At 43.1% G+C, this 19072-nt stretch overlaps 1 protein-coding gene across 2 annotated transcripts; it reads left to right on the plus strand.

The window, feature by feature from the left end:
• The first annotated feature begins 214 nt into the window (after nucleotides 1-214).
• Nucleotides 215-18397, plus strand: NFRKB (nuclear factor related to kappaB binding protein). 2 transcript variants are annotated; one of them, XM_005496339.4, is made up of 26 exons: nucleotides 215-303; nucleotides 927-1067; nucleotides 1471-1672; nucleotides 1763-1890; nucleotides 2952-3126; nucleotides 3289-3390; nucleotides 3935-4008; nucleotides 4425-4509; nucleotides 4740-4920; nucleotides 5115-5223; nucleotides 5670-5796; nucleotides 6807-6872; nucleotides 7847-7926; nucleotides 8007-8047; nucleotides 8471-8531; nucleotides 9372-9546; nucleotides 9875-9981; nucleotides 10434-10557; nucleotides 10941-11017; nucleotides 11651-11871; nucleotides 12377-12665; nucleotides 13330-13548; nucleotides 13961-14737; nucleotides 15588-15694; nucleotides 16453-16588; nucleotides 17295-18397. In XM_005496339.4, exons 2-26 carry the CDS (start codon nucleotides 945-947, stop codon nucleotides 17418-17420), a joined length of 3912 nt encoding a protein of 1303 aa, XP_005496396.2. In that variant the 5' UTR covers nucleotides 215-303; nucleotides 927-944; the 3' UTR covers nucleotides 17421-18397. The 2 variants fall into 2 exon arrangements, with proteins under 2 accessions (XP_005496396.2, XP_026654417.2); XM_026798616.2 differs by having other exon boundaries at nucleotides 8474-8531.
• Nucleotides 18398-19072: the final 675 nt, after the last annotated feature.

Below are 19072 nucleotides of genomic sequence, written 5' to 3' on the forward strand. Positions count from 1 at the left end.
TTAAAATTCAAAATATTCAGCCTTTCAACACTTCATTGTAATATTACCACAGCATCTCAATGGCTAATCCACTGCACAGGACTGCAGTCAAGACGTATAAATCTGCCACTGATAGGTGGCTTCAGCATTCCACAACTACCGTATTTTCAGGGGAACTTCCACACTTGTCCTCTGGTAGGCCACTGCACTGTCGCGGCCTGTCGTGACTCCGGGGCCGCGCGCATGCGCAGTTCGGCAGGGCGGGGCGTTTGCGCAGGCGCGGCAGCGCCGCCGCCTTCCGCCTTCAGCCGGGCCGCGTGAGGGGTATGAAATAAACCTGTTTTCTTGTTTTCTTCGCTGTCCCACCCGTTTCATTGCGTGGTTTTATTCCCCTTTTCTTTATTTCGGGTGTTTTATGCGTTTCTTCTCATCTCAGAGCGGTCCGGCTGTGTCGCGCCGGAGGGGACGGGGCTCCTGGCCCTGTCACACCTTCAGCCTGAGGCAAACCCCACCTTAGACCTGACCTTCGCTTCTGCACCCTAAAACCGCCTTTTGGATTGAAATGTAGTCTTAGATGTCTGTTTAACAGTGTTGAAAAGGGTTCCTGCTGGTGGGAAGGAAAGTGTGATGGGTCAGCTGTACTTCCCAGTCTACCTGTCTGGAAAAGCACTTCTCCATTGGCATGACCATGCTTCTCCATGTGTGTTTTATATATATATGTGCGTGTGTATGTATGGGTTTGATGTGTATACATATGTATGTGTGTGTATACATACATACACACACACACATATATATATACACACACAGATATTGAAGGCCCACTCCATAGCTACCATTTAAACAATCATTGATCAAAGGTGGGTCCTCCATCATTCCTCACATCAGGATGGATGTATCTGGGTTTGGGATTTTTGGTTTTTGAGGGTTTTGCTGTCGTTTTCCAGGAGCAGGAGGGCTTGAGGATGGAGTCCCTGGATCACATGCTCACAGACCCCCTGGAGCTGGAGGGCAGTTGCACACGGATTATGGAGGACTGCATGCTGGGCACCAGTCGGGTCAGTCTGCCTGAGGACCTCCTGGAGGATGTGAGTAGTGCTGAGACACTTCACCTTATCATAGCCTCTATATAAGCAATGTGTTTAACTCCTTTTTTTGGGGCTTATGGAGCAAACTGGAAAGGGGAGGTGTTTTTGACTGCCTTGGGAAAAGTGTCGAGTGTTTGATTAATCTCGGGACAATATCTTTTAAATCAATTCTGTTACATTCTTATTATTTTTAAATTGCCAATAAGAAGATTGTTGCAAGCTTTGATTTTTTTTTTCTTGTTAGTAGTATCAATTTCTTGACCTTTCATTTTTATGCTCTATTGTTTCCTGTGTCTTATAAAACAGTGTCTCATGACTGGTGTCCCTTAAAAAGCATCAAGGGCTAGAAAATTGTCAAAAACGTGGCTGCATTTTCTTCACTGTTGTTTCTTGCTTTCTTTAGCCTGAGATCTTCTTTGAGGTTGTCAGCTTGTCAACATGGCAGGAGGTCCTGACAGATGAGCAGCAAGAGCACCTAAAAAAGTTTCTGCCTCACTTCCCTGAGAACAACCGAGAGCATCAGAACAAACTCATCTCAGCGCTGTTCAGTGGGGAGAACTTTCGGTTTGGGAACCCGCTGCACATCGCCCAGAAACTCTTCCGGGGTCAGTCAGCCTCGTGAGCTTCCCTGCAGGTTTGGGGCAAGATCTCAGCTAGCAGTTGAAAACCCAGTGTGTGTTTTGTCTTTGTTACAGATGGACACTTCAATCCCGAGGTGGTGAAGTACCGGCAGCTCTGTTACAAGTCGCAGTACAAGCGCTACCTGAGTGCCCAGCAGCAGTACTTCTACAGGCTGCTCAAGCAGATCCTCGCTTCCCGCAATGTGAGCGTGCTCTGGGATGGATAACTTGTCTTTATTAAAAGTGTCTTGGTGCAGTCACAGTTCTCTGAGGTCTTTCCTCTAATGAACTGAATGAGTAATGCTTCTGGATTTTCCAGTGGGCCATATAGACTCGTTGCTGTATTTCAGGCTGTGTAACTCTCATAGCTCTCACTTGTGTGACCTGTCTTCTTTTCATGCCCACCTTGTTCCCATTTCCTGCATTTGCACCTTTGCAACTTATTATTTTCTTAACAAGTCATTCTACCTTTGTTTGTTTACCATTTCTGAAGCAACTACAGTTAGAAAATATGTGCATCCAAACCTCTGATTCTCATTCCTGCAAATCCCTGGTAAAGTCTTCCTCTGCTGTGAGCAAATTTTTGCCAACTGAAATGTGTTTATTGCTCATTTATTTTCATTACACTTAGACATTGAAACATTTGGTATGTAGGGATGAAGAAGAAAATCTGTTTTTATAAAATGGCCTACAATGTTGTGGAAAATAGAGAATCCCAGAATGATTTGGGTTGGAAGAAACCTTGAAGCTCATCTCATTCCAATCCCCTGCCATGGGCAAGGACACCTTTCATTAGACCGGGTTGCTCCTAGCCTTGACCACTTCTAAGGATGGGGCATCCACAACTTAATTGGACAACAATATGGAATACATAGGAAGTTGTTTCCTCTGTAGCCATGAGAAGTAAAATGGTTTTTTCAAAGGATACATTGTTACATACTTGTGTGGAAACTACACCTCACACCAATTTAAGTTCTTCTCAACAGTTCGCATAAAATGACACGTAGTGTTACGTGTGGAGAAGAAGGTGTAGAAATTTCACCTGGTTTTTTTTTCTCCCCTTTAAACGATGGTCTAAAATGCTAGGTTTAAAATCCTGTGTGTGGCAGATACTGATTCTTCCTAAGGTTCCCCTTGTACAGATCTGAGGTGCTGATGGCACCTCATGGTAACCTTGCTGGAAGTTATCTGAGCTGGGCTTACCTGTCCTGGCTTACAGCACTGTAGCTGACATAGCTAATGTCACATGAATCTTTCCTTTCAGCACTTGCTGGAATTAGCCAGGAAAGGAGGCCCTGACATGACTCTAAGGAGAAAGCACTTCCCACCAACATACGACTCGGAAGAACGAGACAGACGGACACATCGGCGCTACTTGAAGATCCTGAGGGAAGTGAAAGAGGAGTGTGGAGACACTGCCTTGTCTTCTGATGAAGAAGGTAATGTCCTGGGCTGAACTGAAGACTCCAGGTGTGAATGGAAAAAGACACATTTTTGATTCTGGGCTCTACTTCCACTGGCTGGGATCTAATGAACACATGGTAATAGTTCAGCAGATTGGTGTCGGATCTTGCAGAAGTAAATTTATACCTCTATTTTAGATCTAATCTCTTGGCCTCCACGCTCTCCAGCACGTTGTTCAAGTCCACCAGTTCCCCTGAGAGTGATCCCCACGTTGTCAACCTTGGACATGAAAACTGCAGGTGAGAACCAAACAAAGGGGGTCAGTATGGCTAGAGGGGAGAGAATTACCTTGAGACCTTGCAGGAAATCATCTTTAAAATCTATTGCTCGATGGGAAATCATGTGATGCTTCATTTTTGCAGTCTTCAAAATAGTTGACTCTTTTCCCAGTTTAATCTTTTTCTTCTTGCAAGGCCAGTATTTGAACACAAGAATCATAGTTTCTGTAATATTACTGATTCCTCTGTTATATTTTAGATGTTGAAGCATTAGCATAGTCCAGTTCAAAATACTTGAGAATTCCTCCTATAGTGACTGTAATAAATTTTTCAAACTGTTCAAGCTGGTTCTGGCTTCTTTTCCATGCTTGCATCAGCAGTGAAGTCTGAGGACTGAATGAAGCACTGAAATGAATGGATGAATGAATGAAGGAAATTCATATATGGAGAAATTTGTTACTGAAATTTGGAGATTGCTGGAAGTGTAAATGGATAGAAAATGGCATTCTAAGAAGTGTGGAAGGTAACAATAGAGGAAAACTGCAAATGATTATTTTCATTGCAGACAAGATAGAACTTGGAGAAAGTGATTTAAAGATGATGTTGAAGAAGCACCACGAGAAACGAAAACGTCAGCCTGTAAGATGTCAAAAAGTCTTGGGGGGTGGGACTACATTTTAACTTGGATGTTTTTATCTCCTAGCCATAAAGATCAGGGTACTTCTGGGTGACAAAATGATTGCTATTTTTTGTGTGCACCTACCCATTAGCTCGTTGTTGTAACCTGGGTTCCATTGTCAGTGTAGAGATGCAGCTTCTGGCCATGTTCACCTCGATAGAAGGATTTTATAATTTTATGTGTTATGTGTTTTGGAGGGACAAAGTTTTGGTTTTCAGGGTTAGAAGACTTCCCAACTTTTATTGCAGTAAATAATTTAATAAGCTGATCCTGGTTGAGTTTGGTGCATTTTAGTACTTGGGCACTTCTTCACGTTATGGCTGTCTTAAGACTTTGTCCTTTCTCAGTTTAATTTCTGTACTATTTTCCTGTGTAGGATCACCCGGATCTAGTCACGACAGACCTGACCCTTGAGGACATCATGACTCGAGTGAACGCTGGCAGGAAAGGTTCCTTAGCAAGTCAGTGGATCCTTTGCTTTTTTATTTCATATATGTTGATTTAAAAACTAGAGGTTTTCTGTTGAGGGGAAAAGTGAAGATTTATTACAGCAGCTGGAAAAGTGGAATGGTTGATGTGTGAAAGAGTGCATACAACATACATTTCTAGATACATACTTAAATAGTTTATGACTTTCATTAAGATATAGTAAGAAGCTAAGTATTCTTTTTAACTTCTATCATATCTGAAGCCTTATTTGACCTCGCAACCCTCAAGAAAAAGGTGAAGGACAAGGAAGATAAGAAAAAAAAGAAGCCAAAGATTATTAAATCTGAGGTGGAAGATTTGGCTGACTCTCTTGGCAATGCAGATGGACTCCCATCAATGTCTCAGGATTTTTCCCCACTCCCTCTGTCATCTGTCAAAGAGGAGTAAGTGTTCCAGAGGGCCTTGAACACCTAACATGGGTGGAAAAAGCAACATGTTTCAGCTCACATTTTTGTGGGACTGTTTCTGGCTGCATTTTCATGCAGTTTGGGATGTGTGAAATACGTGGTGTTCCTCTTTGTATATGGAGGTGAATATTTACTCAGAGGATTTACTCTGCGTTCTCTTTCTTTTGAAGACCTCTTGAAGATATGAAGCCATGCCTTGAAGTAAATGAAATATCATCCAGCTTCTTTTTCCTTCTTTTGGAGATACTCTTTCTGGAAGGACCTGCTATTCTCTCTGTGGTAAGGAACCACCCACTTACTAGGAATCTTTGCAGGAAGCAAAGAATAGAGGAGCTTACAGCTTTGTAATAGTGACTTTTCTCCAGACTTACTTTGCTGTAAATTATAATAAGACTTAGATTACATATTAAGGAAATTAAACCCTGTGGGAGTGCTACCACTTTCTGGTTTTAACATGTTTCATGAGTTTAGTCAATTGAATCTGTGAGTTTTTCCATACCCATTCTATAGAACATGGTTTGATATATTTTCTATATTAAGGGCAGAGATCGGGAAGTGTTTTCCCCTTCTTTGGTGCTGTGTTACTTGAAAAAGTCAGGTGATTATTTCACGTACATAAAAACCTTTTTGTCCCCTGCATGTGTTCAGCTGGTTTGTTTTCAGTGAAGACAGTCATAGTTTAAACTTGTGAGATCATTAATAAAATAATTATCTTTCTTTTTCAGCTTGAAGATAAAGTTCTGGATTGGCAATCTTCTCATGCCAGTGCACTAAATAACTGGTTCTCCTTTGCCCCTAATTGGTCTGAATTGGTTTTACCTGCCTTGCAGTATTTGGCAGGTGATAGCAGAGGTAAGAAGAGATGTTAAAAATACTAATTGTGCTTTTTCTCTGTTCTAGTTAGTGCTGGTTTGCATTGTAGCTCAAATCAACTTCTCATTCACCACTACAAGAAATCCTTGTATTGCTTGCAGTATTTCTGTGATAGGCTGTTTGGTTGACATGCCTTGGTTGTGGTCGACTTGTTTTGCATGTGGATAGTACATAAGACCCAGCATGATTCCCAAGTATGTGAAAATGTCTGTGAAATTGCCTCTAGACAGTTTCTCATGTTCTGATCATGGCTTCAGGCAGGGTATTTGAAGCAGGAAAGAATTAGTCTCTTCCCCCACAGTGTGAAGTTCTAGTTGTGTTTGGAGATAATAAAAATCAAGCTAGATGATGCCCTGAGCAATCCACTGAAACATGAGGTTTACCCATCTTGGGCTTGGGCCAGTTGAGTTTCAGCCATTCCTTTCAAACTGAATTATTCTGTGGTTCTGATTTGCTTAGTGAGACATTTTAAAGGTAGAGACAGAATGGTGTCCTTGTGGTGGCCTTGCAGCATATTGTCCATAGTGCTGGTGGATACTGTAAATCTCAAGTTCTCTTCCCATGAGTCCATGAATTTTCACTGTACAATAACAGTCCCTGGGGCCTCATATTTCTTTTTCCTCTTCAGCTTGAAGATAAAGTGCTCAGCCGGCATTTTCTCATCCCGGTGCACTAAATAACGGGTCTGAACATGGTGAACAGCAGGAAGAGGCTCTTAGCTGACAGCCTGTTGTTGGAAGGCTCATTATCCTGTTCTGTTCTGTTCTTTCTTTGTGCTTGCCCTTATACTCTTGAGATGCTGACCTTCCCAAGGTGATAAAGGGATCCTATCCCCTTCCCAAGGGCAAGGATAAATTTAGAGATGCACTTACATCATCATTTAAAATGCTCTGTCTGTCAGTGTGAGTCTTTAACTTCACATAACCACAGTATGATTTTGAGGTTGGATAATGGTATAATGTCCCTGACACGTACCTTTGTCATTGTAGATGCTCCTTCCAGCTTCTCACCTTTTGTTGAATTCAAGGAGAAAACTCAGCAGTGGAAATTGCTTGGTGAGTACCTTGTGTTCTTCTATGATATGTACTATAGTAAAGGTTTGTTGTTTTCTCCAGGACTTTACTTTTCATTTTTCTGCAGCCTGGAGAGAAACACAAACAGAGCTGTTAATTCCATGGTTAGGCATTTTCTTTTCTTTTAGCTGAGCTAATACATGTTTTGGATTTGAGGTGTTCACAAGACATCAGTATCAGCAGCAGACAGAACATAAATGAACAAAGGCACTGGGCTGTATTTCTTTCTCTTGCGGACTTAACTATGTTTGTCAGCCTTCAAATTTGTCTGAACACCTTCCTATTTTCTCTTCTGTAGAGCATACCTTCTGATGATTCAGAGTAATTAGTAATTATCACAACTGCAAAGGAATTAAGCTTCTCTGTAGAGCAAACTGATACTATTCTCATTTTTAAAATTGGGAACCAAAGAGCAACTTAATGATCAGTGTGCTTAGGCTCATACTGATTAAATTACAGATGTTCGGTGTTTATGTTCATTCCTTTAGTTACTACACAGAATTTTTCATTCTTTACTATGGTGATTCTAGTGATCACATTTGCAGGCTTAAACTGGCAGAGATTTGGAGTCAGGAAGCTTTTCCTCTGATCCTTTTCACAGTTTATGGTGGAGGTTACGTAGGCCAGTGTTTTTGCTCATGGATTCAGTAACTGGGATTACTTTGGAGAGTGGGAACAGGGGACTGTGTCCCAAACAACATCTTGCCTTCTGTGTTAGGAGTTGAAACACCATCTTTTTTGTACCACCAAAATCACTGGGGATTTAGCATTTCCTGGGAATCACTGGGATTTAGCATTTCCTAAGCCTGGAGGTGTTCAAATATTGCAGTTTGAACATCTGTGACTGGTTATGCATTGAGAAGAGAAGGGAACAGGAGAGGACTGGGAATTACAAGCATCTGGCTTCCTAACAATTACAAGAGTTCTATTTTTACATTTTCATTATTTCTTACTAGGTAGTTACCAAGATCATGAGAAGGAACTGTCAGCACTGTTTCATCTCTGGTTGGAGACCAAAGACCAGACTTTTTTCAAAGTGAGTGAAACAAAAATCACCTTCTAGGAGGATGAAACCTGACTGAGTTCTACCCAACATTGACATTTCTTTCTCAATAGGAAAATGAAGACAGCTCAGATGCCATGCCACTGCCCAGAGTGTAAGTGTGCAACACTGCTTGAAAGCCTTTGTAGTGCTGCTGAATCTGTGGGATTTGGGCCTTGTGCCTCTGGATCTTAAAATAAAACAATTTTACATCATGGGGCAGGAGAAAATTTGATAGTTTGATTTTATAAATGCAGTAACTGGACTTCATGAAATCAACTGATTTTATCCAAGTTCACATATATTATCAGAACAAAGCTGCAGTCTAGCTTAGGTTTTACTAATGAGATAATTTATAGTCCTTGCTTGCCTTCAGGTACTGCACATAGCATACTTTAAGATTTCTGCAGGATTTGCTTTTGTTACCATAAATATTTTCAGGATTTGTTCAGAAGAATTTGCAGAAGGATAAGGAGTTTTATCATTTGGGACTGTTGTGGGCTTCTTGTGCTCAGAACTGATGGTGCCTTTGTTTCAGAAGGACTGACTATGTAGTCCGGCCTAGCACTGGAGAGGAGAAACGGGTGTTTCAAGAGCAAGTAAGAAGAGACCCTTTATTTTAAAGGCACTTGTTAAAACAGTTGGCCACTAAATCAGGAGAATTTGTGTAGGACCGCCATTTTATACTGTACACAAATGTAGTTCATGTGAAGGATTGATATGTTACTTCTGCCTTGAAGTCAGTATCTTGGCCTTGCATAAAACTTGCTAATGACATAGCCTTGTTTCAAAATCATCAGTATTTCCAGTGGGTATTCCAGTGGGTAAAATTAATTTGGTAAAAACTAATTGGATAAAATTAACGGAATTGATAGTGTCAGTTGGTTGTGCCAACCCCGCTGTCTCCTTTGCCATCCCACCATCTCCCACTTACCTCTTTATTTTTTGGCCATGTATGTGTGCAAACCAAAAATAAGTGTCAGTAAGTGCAACCATCCACTTAGTTATCTTATCTGTAGTAGATGCAAGTGGGAATTAGAGGGCAAACACATGACAGGGATTCTTCTCCCTTCTCTCCAAGTGCTGTCTACAGGACAGAATTTATAAGTTAAATTTTGGAAATCTCTCTTTAGCCAGATAAAGGGAGGAAGGGGAAGGGGACAGAAGGAGTATCTCTTGTATTTCTGGCACCTCTCTAGTCTGTGCAGGTGCTTGACAGTGAATGCGTTGCACCTGCACAACTTGCTTAAGTGGAGCATTGTACTTTGCATGAAATAGTTTGTGATTTTCTTGATCCAAAATAAGTCTGTATAGCAGTATTTGAGCCTTTAGTTTAAAAAGGCTTTCTCTAGAGAATGATGACAACTTACTTGGTAATATGACATGAGGCTTTGCTGTATATTTCCTGGTAAAGTCAGTGCTCTTGTGTTCACCTCCAGGAGCGTTACCGTTACAGCCAGCCCCACAAAGCCTTCACCTTCCGGATGCATGGCTTTGAGTCGGTTGTTGGTCCTGTGAAGGGAGTGTTTGACAAGGAAACCTCCTTAAACAAAGCCCGGGAACATTCTCTCCTGCGCTCAGACAGACCAGCATATGTCACCATTTTATCTCTTGGTAAGGTCATGGCAGAAAAACTTCTATAAAGAAGAAAAACATTCCTCTGACCCCTAAAACAATGATTTCAGAAATCTGCATTGGGGTTGAATGCTGGTACCCAAGTTCATCACTATTAGCACAAAGTTGGCACAGTTGATATACTTTAAAATGATCCTTTATAATCTCTCCTCGTATTTTTGAGGGATTTTTGGGGCTAGATTTTAGTAAGCAAGTAGACACTGTGAGAGCAAGGGTAATAGAGCAGTCCCAAAATTTATCTGATGAAGTACCTGAGTACTGCTGTCCAGTTACAGCTGGAAGTTTAAGCTCTGTTTTTTTGTTTCAGTTCGTGATGCTGCTGCTCGCCTTCCTAATGGAGAGGGAACTCGAGCTGAAATCTGTGAGCTGCTCAAAGATTCCCAGTTCCTAGCTCCAGATGTTACAAGTGCTCAGGTAAGTTGGATGTCTTGTCTGGCCTCAGATTCTCATAAAAATACACTGCATGGTGCCAGGCAGTATTCAGTGGCAAAGGCCCAATAGTTTTTATGCTGCTGTTTTTATGCAAAAGGGAGCTGTGTACTACTATGATGAGCTGCTGCAAATCTGCACCAACTTTGGATGATGAAAAGCCAGCTGGAAAAGCCATAGTGTTAACACTGTCATGGAGCTGCTCACATTTTAGATTGAGGAACAGTCAATTTTCAGAGATTTGGTGGAAGCTCCATGTAACCCAAGGTGGCAAACACCATCCTGTGATGCAATATCTTCCCTCAGTCACTTCTCCCTCAGGTGGAGATTGCTTGCAGCTTACTCAGATTTTATACCAAATAGGATCATGTTGCTGTTCATCAGTTTTAGCTAGTCCAGCAAAGGATATCTTATAATCTATGAATTCTGAACTGCAGGTTAACACTGTTGTTAGTGGTGCTCTGGACCGATTGCATTATGAGAAAGATCCCTGTGTGAAATACGATATTGGGCGGAAGTTGTGGATTTACCTGCACCGGGACAGGAGCGAGGAAGAGTTTGGTAAGCCTGAGTTGGTGATCTTAAAAATTAAAAATGTTTTTAAAGATGGATAATGAACACTGATTTGTCAGTCGAGCTTTTTTCCCTAGTCAAATTGCTTATGTTAGTCCTTCAGCACTTAAACCCAGTCTTAGAGAGCAGTGTGTCACTTTGAAGCATTTATCAGAAAAATACCATCCCATGTGCAATAACTGCAGATATATGTTTTTATGTGTCTTATTTTCAACATTTTTGGCTAATTTTCTAGATGTTTTTCTTTGCACCGTTACATGACTGTGTGTTTAATTCCTTGTCTGAAGAAGAATCTGCCCCTTTTACTTAGCCTCTTCCTTAAATCTGTCTGCTTGTGTTCAGGAGCTCTAACCATTAATTCGTCCTTGCAGAACGGATCCATCATGCTCAAGCTGCTGCAGCAAAGGCCAAGAAAGCTCTTCAGAAGCCAAAACCTCCAGCTAAAATGGTAGATTTCTTTGCTCAGGGTTGCACAGCTGGTTTTGGGATTGAGAAGGAAATTAGTCTTAATTTAATCCATAAATTCTGCATCCATAGCAGGTGATGAAAATTACCATGTTTGAGTTAGTAATTCATGAGGTATATGAATGTCAGTGCACAGAATGAACAGGGAGAGAGAGAACTTTTCCTCCACACAGCTTCCACTGTTGTCCTCTCATTTGTGCTCCCTATCAAAGGGATGGTCTTTCAGGTCTAGTTTTGAGGTTAATTTGTAACAGAGTGTGTGGAACACGTCTGTTCTCCCCCTTGCTCTGCTGAAGCCCTCAGGGTTTGGATGTCTGATATTAAATATTTCTGAAGTACTTGTCTATTGGCACATTAACCAAGGTGGAAATCTGCGTGTTCTGAACATTTGTCACAACTGAGGTGCACTTTTCCTTGAGAGCAAGAGCAACCAAACACACCAATTCGTCCAGGGTTGCCGCTGGGGAAAGGCAGACAGTCAGTCATGTTGGATTTCAGGATTTAACAGCAGAGCATCATTCACCACCATATAGAACTCAGGCTGCAGTGCTCAGCCTACTGTAAGGTGCAGCAATTAACCCCAGATTTTGTGATGCTGAATGTGGTTTCTTTGTAGAAGTCGAGTAGTAAGGAGGGTACTGTGAAAGCCCTCCCCACCAGCACAGCAGATCCTAGTCAGCTGAGCCTCAGTGACTCCAGCATGCCACCAACTCCTGTGACTCCCGTGACACCAACTGCCCCTGCATTGCCAGCAACACCCATCTCACCCCCACCGGTGTCGGCAGTCAGCAAGAGTGTATCTGGTGCTGGGTCAGAGCCAGCAAAACCCAGCCAGAGGTACTGCTCCTGTCCCCTATGTCACTTGGGAATGCTGCTGGCTGTTTTCCAATAATTTGTATAATTCGCTAGTGAGGGAGTTGGGATTATTTAGCCTGGAGAAGAGGAGGCTCAGGGGTGACCATACCACTCTCTGCAACTCCCTGAAAGGGGGTTGGAGGCTGGTGAGAGTTGGACTCTTCACCCAGGAAAATAGCAGCATGGTAAGAGGGCATAGTCTCAAGCTGTGCCAGGGGAAGTTCAGGTTGGGCATCAGGAGGAATTTCTTCACAAAGCGTAATTAGACATTGAAAGAGGTTGCCCAGGGAGGTGGTAGAGTCTCCATCCCTGGAGGAGACCAAGGAACGAGTGGACATGGCACTCAGTGTTCTGGGCTGGATGACAAGGTGGGGATCAGTCACAGGTTGGACTCGATGATCTCAGAGGTCTTTTGCAACCTCAGTGATTCTCTGATTGTGTGAATTTCCTACATATTTGCTGACCTATTGGCTCTATCTTTCCATAGCGTTCTTCTGGTGTCTTCTCCCACCATGCCCCAGCTGGGGACATTGCTGTCCCCAGCTCAGAGCTCACAGGCACAGCCAGGGCCAGCGCCCACCCCTTGTGTGGTCAGTCACAGCAGCTCCTCAGGCCTGCCACAGGTCCGTGTGGTCACTGCCCAATCCAGCCTCCCAACTGTGTCCCAGCAAGCCCCAGTGGTCACCCAGCAGCAGCAGCAGCAGCAGCAGCAGCCCACGTCAGTGCCTCAAATCCGTGTTCCAGCTACAGCCACACAAACCAAAGTGCTCCCTCAGGTGAGTTGGAAGAGGTAGAGTATCTTGACATCTGATCTGACTTGCAGTGTTTTTGTGTGATGCGCAGGCATTCTGTCCTCATTTGAAGCATGCACTAACTGCAGTCAAGAGCACAGAAACAGTTTTACATATGCAATACTGTTCAGTGCTCTGTTTTTCACATATTTACCTGGCATCATTAAATTGTGCATTACATAAAAAGTCCATAGAACTTAGAATCACAGAATCGTTAAGCCTAGAAAACACTGTCAAGATCATCAAGTCCAGCCATGAACACAGCAGCAACACTGCCATGTTCACTACTAAACCATATCCTTAAGTGCATCATCCACACATTTTTTTGAACGCTTCCAGGGATGGTGACTCCACCACTGCCCTGGGCAGTCCGTTCCAATGCTTCACCACCCTTTCTGTGAAAAGAAATTTCCTAATGTCCAACTTAACCTCCCTGGTGCAACCCTAGGCCAATTCCTCTTGTCTTGTCATTTGTTACCTGGAAAAAGAGACTGACGTCCACCTCACTACAGTTCCAAGCAGTTGGAATCCTTGCAAGGGAATTCTTGTGAACTTCCCTGAACTCGCAAGCTAACACAATACAAAGAAGAATCACTAGACTGTTCCTACTGTAGTAGTCTGCTCATAGTCTTCCTCCTCTCTTCTGTAGGCTGTGATGACTCTGCCTGTAAAAGCTCAAAGTAGCCCTGTGCAGGTGCCAAGAGCAGGAAGCTCCATGGCCAGCCAGGCAGGTATCACTGTGACGGGGCTGCCTGCAGTGCCCAGCCCTGCTGTGAAGCCAGTGACCAGCTCTCCAGGCAGTTCTGCTGCCAGCACCTCCTCCACCACTATCATTCAGAACATGGCTGGCCAGAACATCATCAAGCAGGTGAGAGGGAGGGAGAGAAACGGATTGTTTCCTGTTGTGCAGATGTAAACATCTGAGAGCTGTAATGCTGTGTAAGTTGATGGACTGTGCGGGCTGACACAGTTGCTAGTTTTGTGTGTTTGAGACCTGTTTTCACGTACAGGTGAAAGATGTGTTAGTGCAGGTTCTTTTGTGATCTCTCCTTCATTTTGTTTGGAAAAGAAACTAACCCCACAAGTATTTCCTATTTCAGATGGGATTGGGAATGCCATCTGATAAACAACCAGAACTATTTCCAGTAGTGTACTGAGTGCTGGTCTTATTCCACTTGCATTCTAGTGGGAGCAAACATCATCCTGTTGGGAAGTTCTGCTTTGAGTGTGCCTTGGACCTTTTCCCAGTTTGACAGAGCCATTTCTCTGATCTCTCCCAGGTGGCTATTACAGGACAGCTTGGTGTGAAGACCCAGGCTGGAAGTGGCATTCCACTCACAGCAACCAATTTTCGGATCCAAGGGAAGGATGTGTTGCGCCTGCCCCCATCCTCCATCACCACGGACGCAAAGGGACAAACAGTGCTGCGCATCACTCCAGATATGATGGCCACCCTGGCCAAGTCTCAAGTCACTACTGTCAAACTGACTCAGGACCTCTTCACAGCAGCTGCGGGAAGCAGTGCTGGTGGGAAAGGCATCTCTGCGACTTTGCACGTGACATCCAACCCTGTCCAGACTGCTGAGTCTCCAGCCAAGACAAGCACAGTGTCTCCTGCCTCTTCCAGCCCAGCCGGAGGCACTGTGGTTAAAGTGACTCCTGACTTAAAGACTGCAGAGCCAACAAGTTCTGCTTTCCGCCTGATGCCTGCCCTGGGCATGACTGTGGCAGATCAGAAGAGCAAAGCCATAACCACGGTGGCATCCACGGAGGCCAAGCCAGCTGCCACTATCAGAATTGTGCAGGGGCTGGGTGTGATACCCCCCAAAGCTGGGCAGACCATCACGGTAGCCACTCATGCTAAGCAGGTGCCCTCGTCCTCGGCAGTGAGCATTGCTGGCACAGGCCACACCTCCTTACCCACCATGAGTGCCACAGTGTCCAAAGCAGTTGCCGTGGCCTCAGGAACTGCAGGAACCCCCATCACCATTGGTACAGGAGCCACGGCTGTGCGGCAGGTGCCCGTCAGCACCACAGTGGTATCTACATCCCAGGCAGTGAGTAATGCTGAGCTCTCACTGGGGGTGGGTAAAGAAGGGGGCTGCCAAATACACTGGTGTTTTATGGCTGAAAACTGCTCTTTGCATCCACAGAGACTCAAATTAATGTGGCAGTCATGCAATGGTTTTATTTAGGTTCTAAATTTTAGGTTGTAAAGGACGTTAAAGTTCATTCAGTCCCATCCCCTGCCATGGGCAGGGACGCCTTCCACTAGATCAGGTTGCTCCAAGCCTCATCCAACTTTGCCTTGAACAGTTCCAATGATGAGGAAGCCACAATGTATTCTGGGTATGGGTCTGCAACTCATTTCATGGTGTTCAAATTGCAGCTAAATGCCCCCCAAAAGTCAGATACTTCCCTTATGTCCTTTTGCAAGTGAATGAAATAAACTTTGCATATCTGAAGTCCTGCCTCATGCAGCTCTGTGTCTTGCCCCACACCCTGGCAATAATTTCCCTTGGAATGGTGTCATAGAACACTCAGAACTAGAAGTGCTTATTATTTAACTTTTTTACTGATTTCATCCTTGAATGCTGTTTTAATGACCTAATCTAAAGGCACCATAAACTGTATTGTGGTTACATAAGCTAAATGACACTATCGTTGTTTCCTAAGGATAAAAATCATGGATCCTGTGGTGCAAAGATGATGTGGATTTTCAGGGTTCAGACAGCTGTGTAGTGAATGAGAGGGACATGAATTTTAAGAAGCCTGAACTGGAGCACAAATTTCATCAGCAAAACTGCTGCCAGTTTCTGCTCACAGGACTTTCACAAAGCAGATGTTGTCAACCAGTTTCTCTGCTGAGCTCTCCATGGCTCCTCATGTGTTCTTCCCATTCCCCAGGGCAAACTTCCAGCACGGATCACAGTACCCCTGTCAGTGATCAGCCAGCCAGTGAAGGGCAAGAGCGTGGTCACTGCCCCCATCATCAAGGGCAACATTGGCGCCAAGTGAGTGCTTTGCATCTCATAGTTCTGCTTTAGAAATTGGCTGAGGAAGGTCTGTGTTCAGTGGGTTTCTGGGGAGCAGAAGAGAGAGACTGGAAGAGCAGACAGAGGCTGGAATAGGATTGCAGTCTGTTAACAGGTCCATCAGCTGCAAGAAACTGAGTGGATATGGTGTCTGCAATGAGATTGTAATTTTTAGTTATTTATTTTTGAGGTGCAGATTCTAGCAAATACAAAGAAAAAACATTCTGTGCCTTGAAACCAGCTGTTCAATTAGTTCTGTGTGTTTGAGCAAGAATTAACACACTGAAAAATATCTGTAATCTGAGGCTATCTCTCCATTCAAGAGAAGTTAACTGCCTTAGTGAGAATTCTTCTGGCATTCAGATATTGAAGGCTTTTTGTTTATTCTTCCATAAATTCTGATAGTGTCTCCCTTAGTTAATATTTCAAGTGCTCAGCTGTTTTCTGCGTTGTGAAGTGTTCAGGTCTGATCAGGCTAACCCAGTGTGTGCATGGTCCAGAGTTAATGGGTGTGATTTGTGTGCTAAATTAATTCTCTGTCATATTTATAAAAACTGACATAAAGTTGTCACTAGTGTATTTGCCAGTTCTATGGGGGGGAAAAAAACCCCACTACTTAAAATGGTTAGTACATGTGGTAGAACTATAATCTACTAGCAATTGAAGAATGGTTTGGAGTTGGAAAGATTGAGCCTGCTGTGCTGTTTACTAACCTTTCAACAATTATTATTCCTTAGCATCAGTGGATTAGGCAGAAATATCATTCTGACTACAATGCCAGCAGGGACTAAACTGATTGCTGGGAACAAGCCTGTGAGTTTTCTGACTGCACAGCAACTACAGCAGCTGCAGCAGCAAGGCCAAGCCACACAGGTAAGGGCACCCGGAATGATCATTCTATTTGCTTTTTAATGACTTAACATCTCCATTAGGACATTACACTGGATACATGGGGTTGTAGTGTCTGCATTAAGCACATGGAATCTGTCATCACCTTTATGTTCTCTCCATCCAAATAAAGTTTTTAAATGTTTTTGAAGCACTGCCAGTATAATGAATGTAAAACCAAAGGTCCTGTCAGGATTTTTCTACACATGCAGCAGTCTTTGTAGTGCTTTGTACTTTAGCTTTTGTGGGTCACTTTTTCTTGAAGAAATCACATAACTGATTTGCATACCCATCTTTCTGTCTGGAAATTTAGTGTTCCATAATTCCAAATCATTAATCTGCATCAACAGCTGATATTAACAAGTCTGTAGAAGTGAGGTATCAAATGGATCCAAGTCCTTCTTCTGAAAATGTGTAAAAGCAGCTGACATACAGGTTTTTATTCAAACTAGTTTTTAGGCCTTCCTCTCTAATCTGGAAATCTCCTGTCACCATCTCTCATGGGCAGTGGGTGGAATAATCTTCTTATGACATATTCTGTTCTGGCAGTGTTTTTGGTGCTTGGTGTTGTTCTAGTCACTGAGTTTTTGTTGGCTGCAGAAGCAGGTACATTACCAGAGCACAGTGCAGGTGCAGTCATTGTGTCACCAGGTTGTTCTTGAGATGAGTTATTTCTTTCCATTTCACACAGGTGCGAATTCAAACAGTTCCAGCCTCCCATCTCCAGCAAGGAACAGTCTCTGGCTCAACTAAAGCAGTGTCCACTGTGGTTGTGACAACAGCTCCATCTCCAAAGCAGACTCAGGATCAGCTGTGACCAATGGTTTTAACATGGATCACTTTCTAAGGACTTCCCTGAGCCTATTGTCATCCTCCATCCAACCAAACACCTGAGGCTGCCTAACCCGAGCCATGGCTTGGAATTGGACTGGGTTCTGCCCTTGCTTCTCCAGGGTCAGCACTGCCATGTCTGGGTAGAAATTCCACAGAAAAAAACATGCTGTACCTGCAAAACAAAATGTTTCAGTTCAGACGTGAAAATCCAGGTTCTGTGGAATTGTTGTTTTAAGAAACGTCTTGCTGTTTTTTGTTCTTTTTTCATCCAAAGGACTTTTGGCAAATACAGTTCCTCTGCATTTTCAGTTGTACACAAAGCAGTTATCCTGGATCTTTATTAAGCAGGGAAGGTTGCTTGGAAGGGGTTATTCAGTGGCTTTTCAAAGTCATGGAAAAGATGTCTGCTTTCACTGGAGTCGTGCTGTCACCACTGTTACCTAGTGACTCAGGATGGTGTCTTTGACAGCGGAGTTATTGTAACTTACATCCATGTCAATTTACTGTCAAAGACAGGGTGAGAGTCAAAGTGGTTTTTTTGCTGTAAGAGTGAGCATGGGGGAGAGGGAGATGAGAGACAGAAAGTCACTGTGTGAACAAGTCTGTCAGCAAATGGGACTGTAGTGGAAAGGAAAAGGGTGATGTTCACAAGAACAATCCTCTTTTAGTTTTCTTCAACAAAGAAACCTTTTTATCAGTGGAAACAAACTGTACCTTGTAGAATATGTTTTCAAATACACCCAAACTGTTGTCTCTTGGGTTCTGAAGAAATACTTTAACCCATGACCCTGGCTGTTAGTTTTGGTTTTACTTTTGTAGTTTTATCTGTCTATGTAAATATTTTTGACTTTTGCACATACTGGAGATGAAGTTGTGACTGTTCTGACATTACCTTGAAGCTTAATGAGATCAAAAGATGTGCTGGACCAGGAGAAGAATAAAAGTGTAGAAAGCCTTATAGATCTCTGCCATATCCTTTTGGTTCTCTACAGCGTGTTTTGTGTACAGTCATTGTCCAGCTGGCCAAGGGCTGTCCATCTTCTAATAACCTGTCCATCTTCTTGATAAGATGGTTCTTTTTAACCTGGTCTTTTTTTGTAGGTTTTTTTTTTTAAGATGTGATTTGCTCCAAATTATATATAATAGAATATAATATGCTTAAAGAACCAAAATGTACAGTTCGGGACTGTTGTGGTTGGAGCTCTGTGTGTGTTACTGTTTTGCTGGGCTTCAGGCTGGGGCTGTGGATCTTTCTGTACTACATCTAACCCACTTCCCACTTTGAAAGAAAACAGCTATTTCAGTAAGAGAAGAAGTGACTGGATATAAATGCTGAGTTAGCAGGACACATCAGTTCAGCATTTGAAAGCAAGTGCTTGAATTATGGTCCAAATGCTTCACAGTATGGAGTGATAAAGGTTTTCTGTCCTGCTTTGCCATGTTTGGTACGTGTTTTCCACATTTATCAGTCAGGAGCCAGCAGAAGGACTGTGGTGTGGGAGGGAGGTGAGGACATTCCAAAGTCCTTTAGGTTGTGAAGTTAAAAGACTAAATTAAGCAGGCAACGAGCAATTTCCTGCTATTGCTTATGTGAAAGAGCCTTTTAAATTCAAAACATAATCAAGATAATCCTGC

The sequence above is a fragment of the Zonotrichia albicollis genome, chromosome 27 (assembly GCF_047830755.1).
Source record: "Zonotrichia albicollis isolate bZonAlb1 chromosome 27, bZonAlb1.hap1, whole genome shotgun sequence".
Taxonomy (NCBI): Eukaryota; Metazoa; Chordata; class Aves; order Passeriformes; family Passerellidae; genus Zonotrichia; species Zonotrichia albicollis.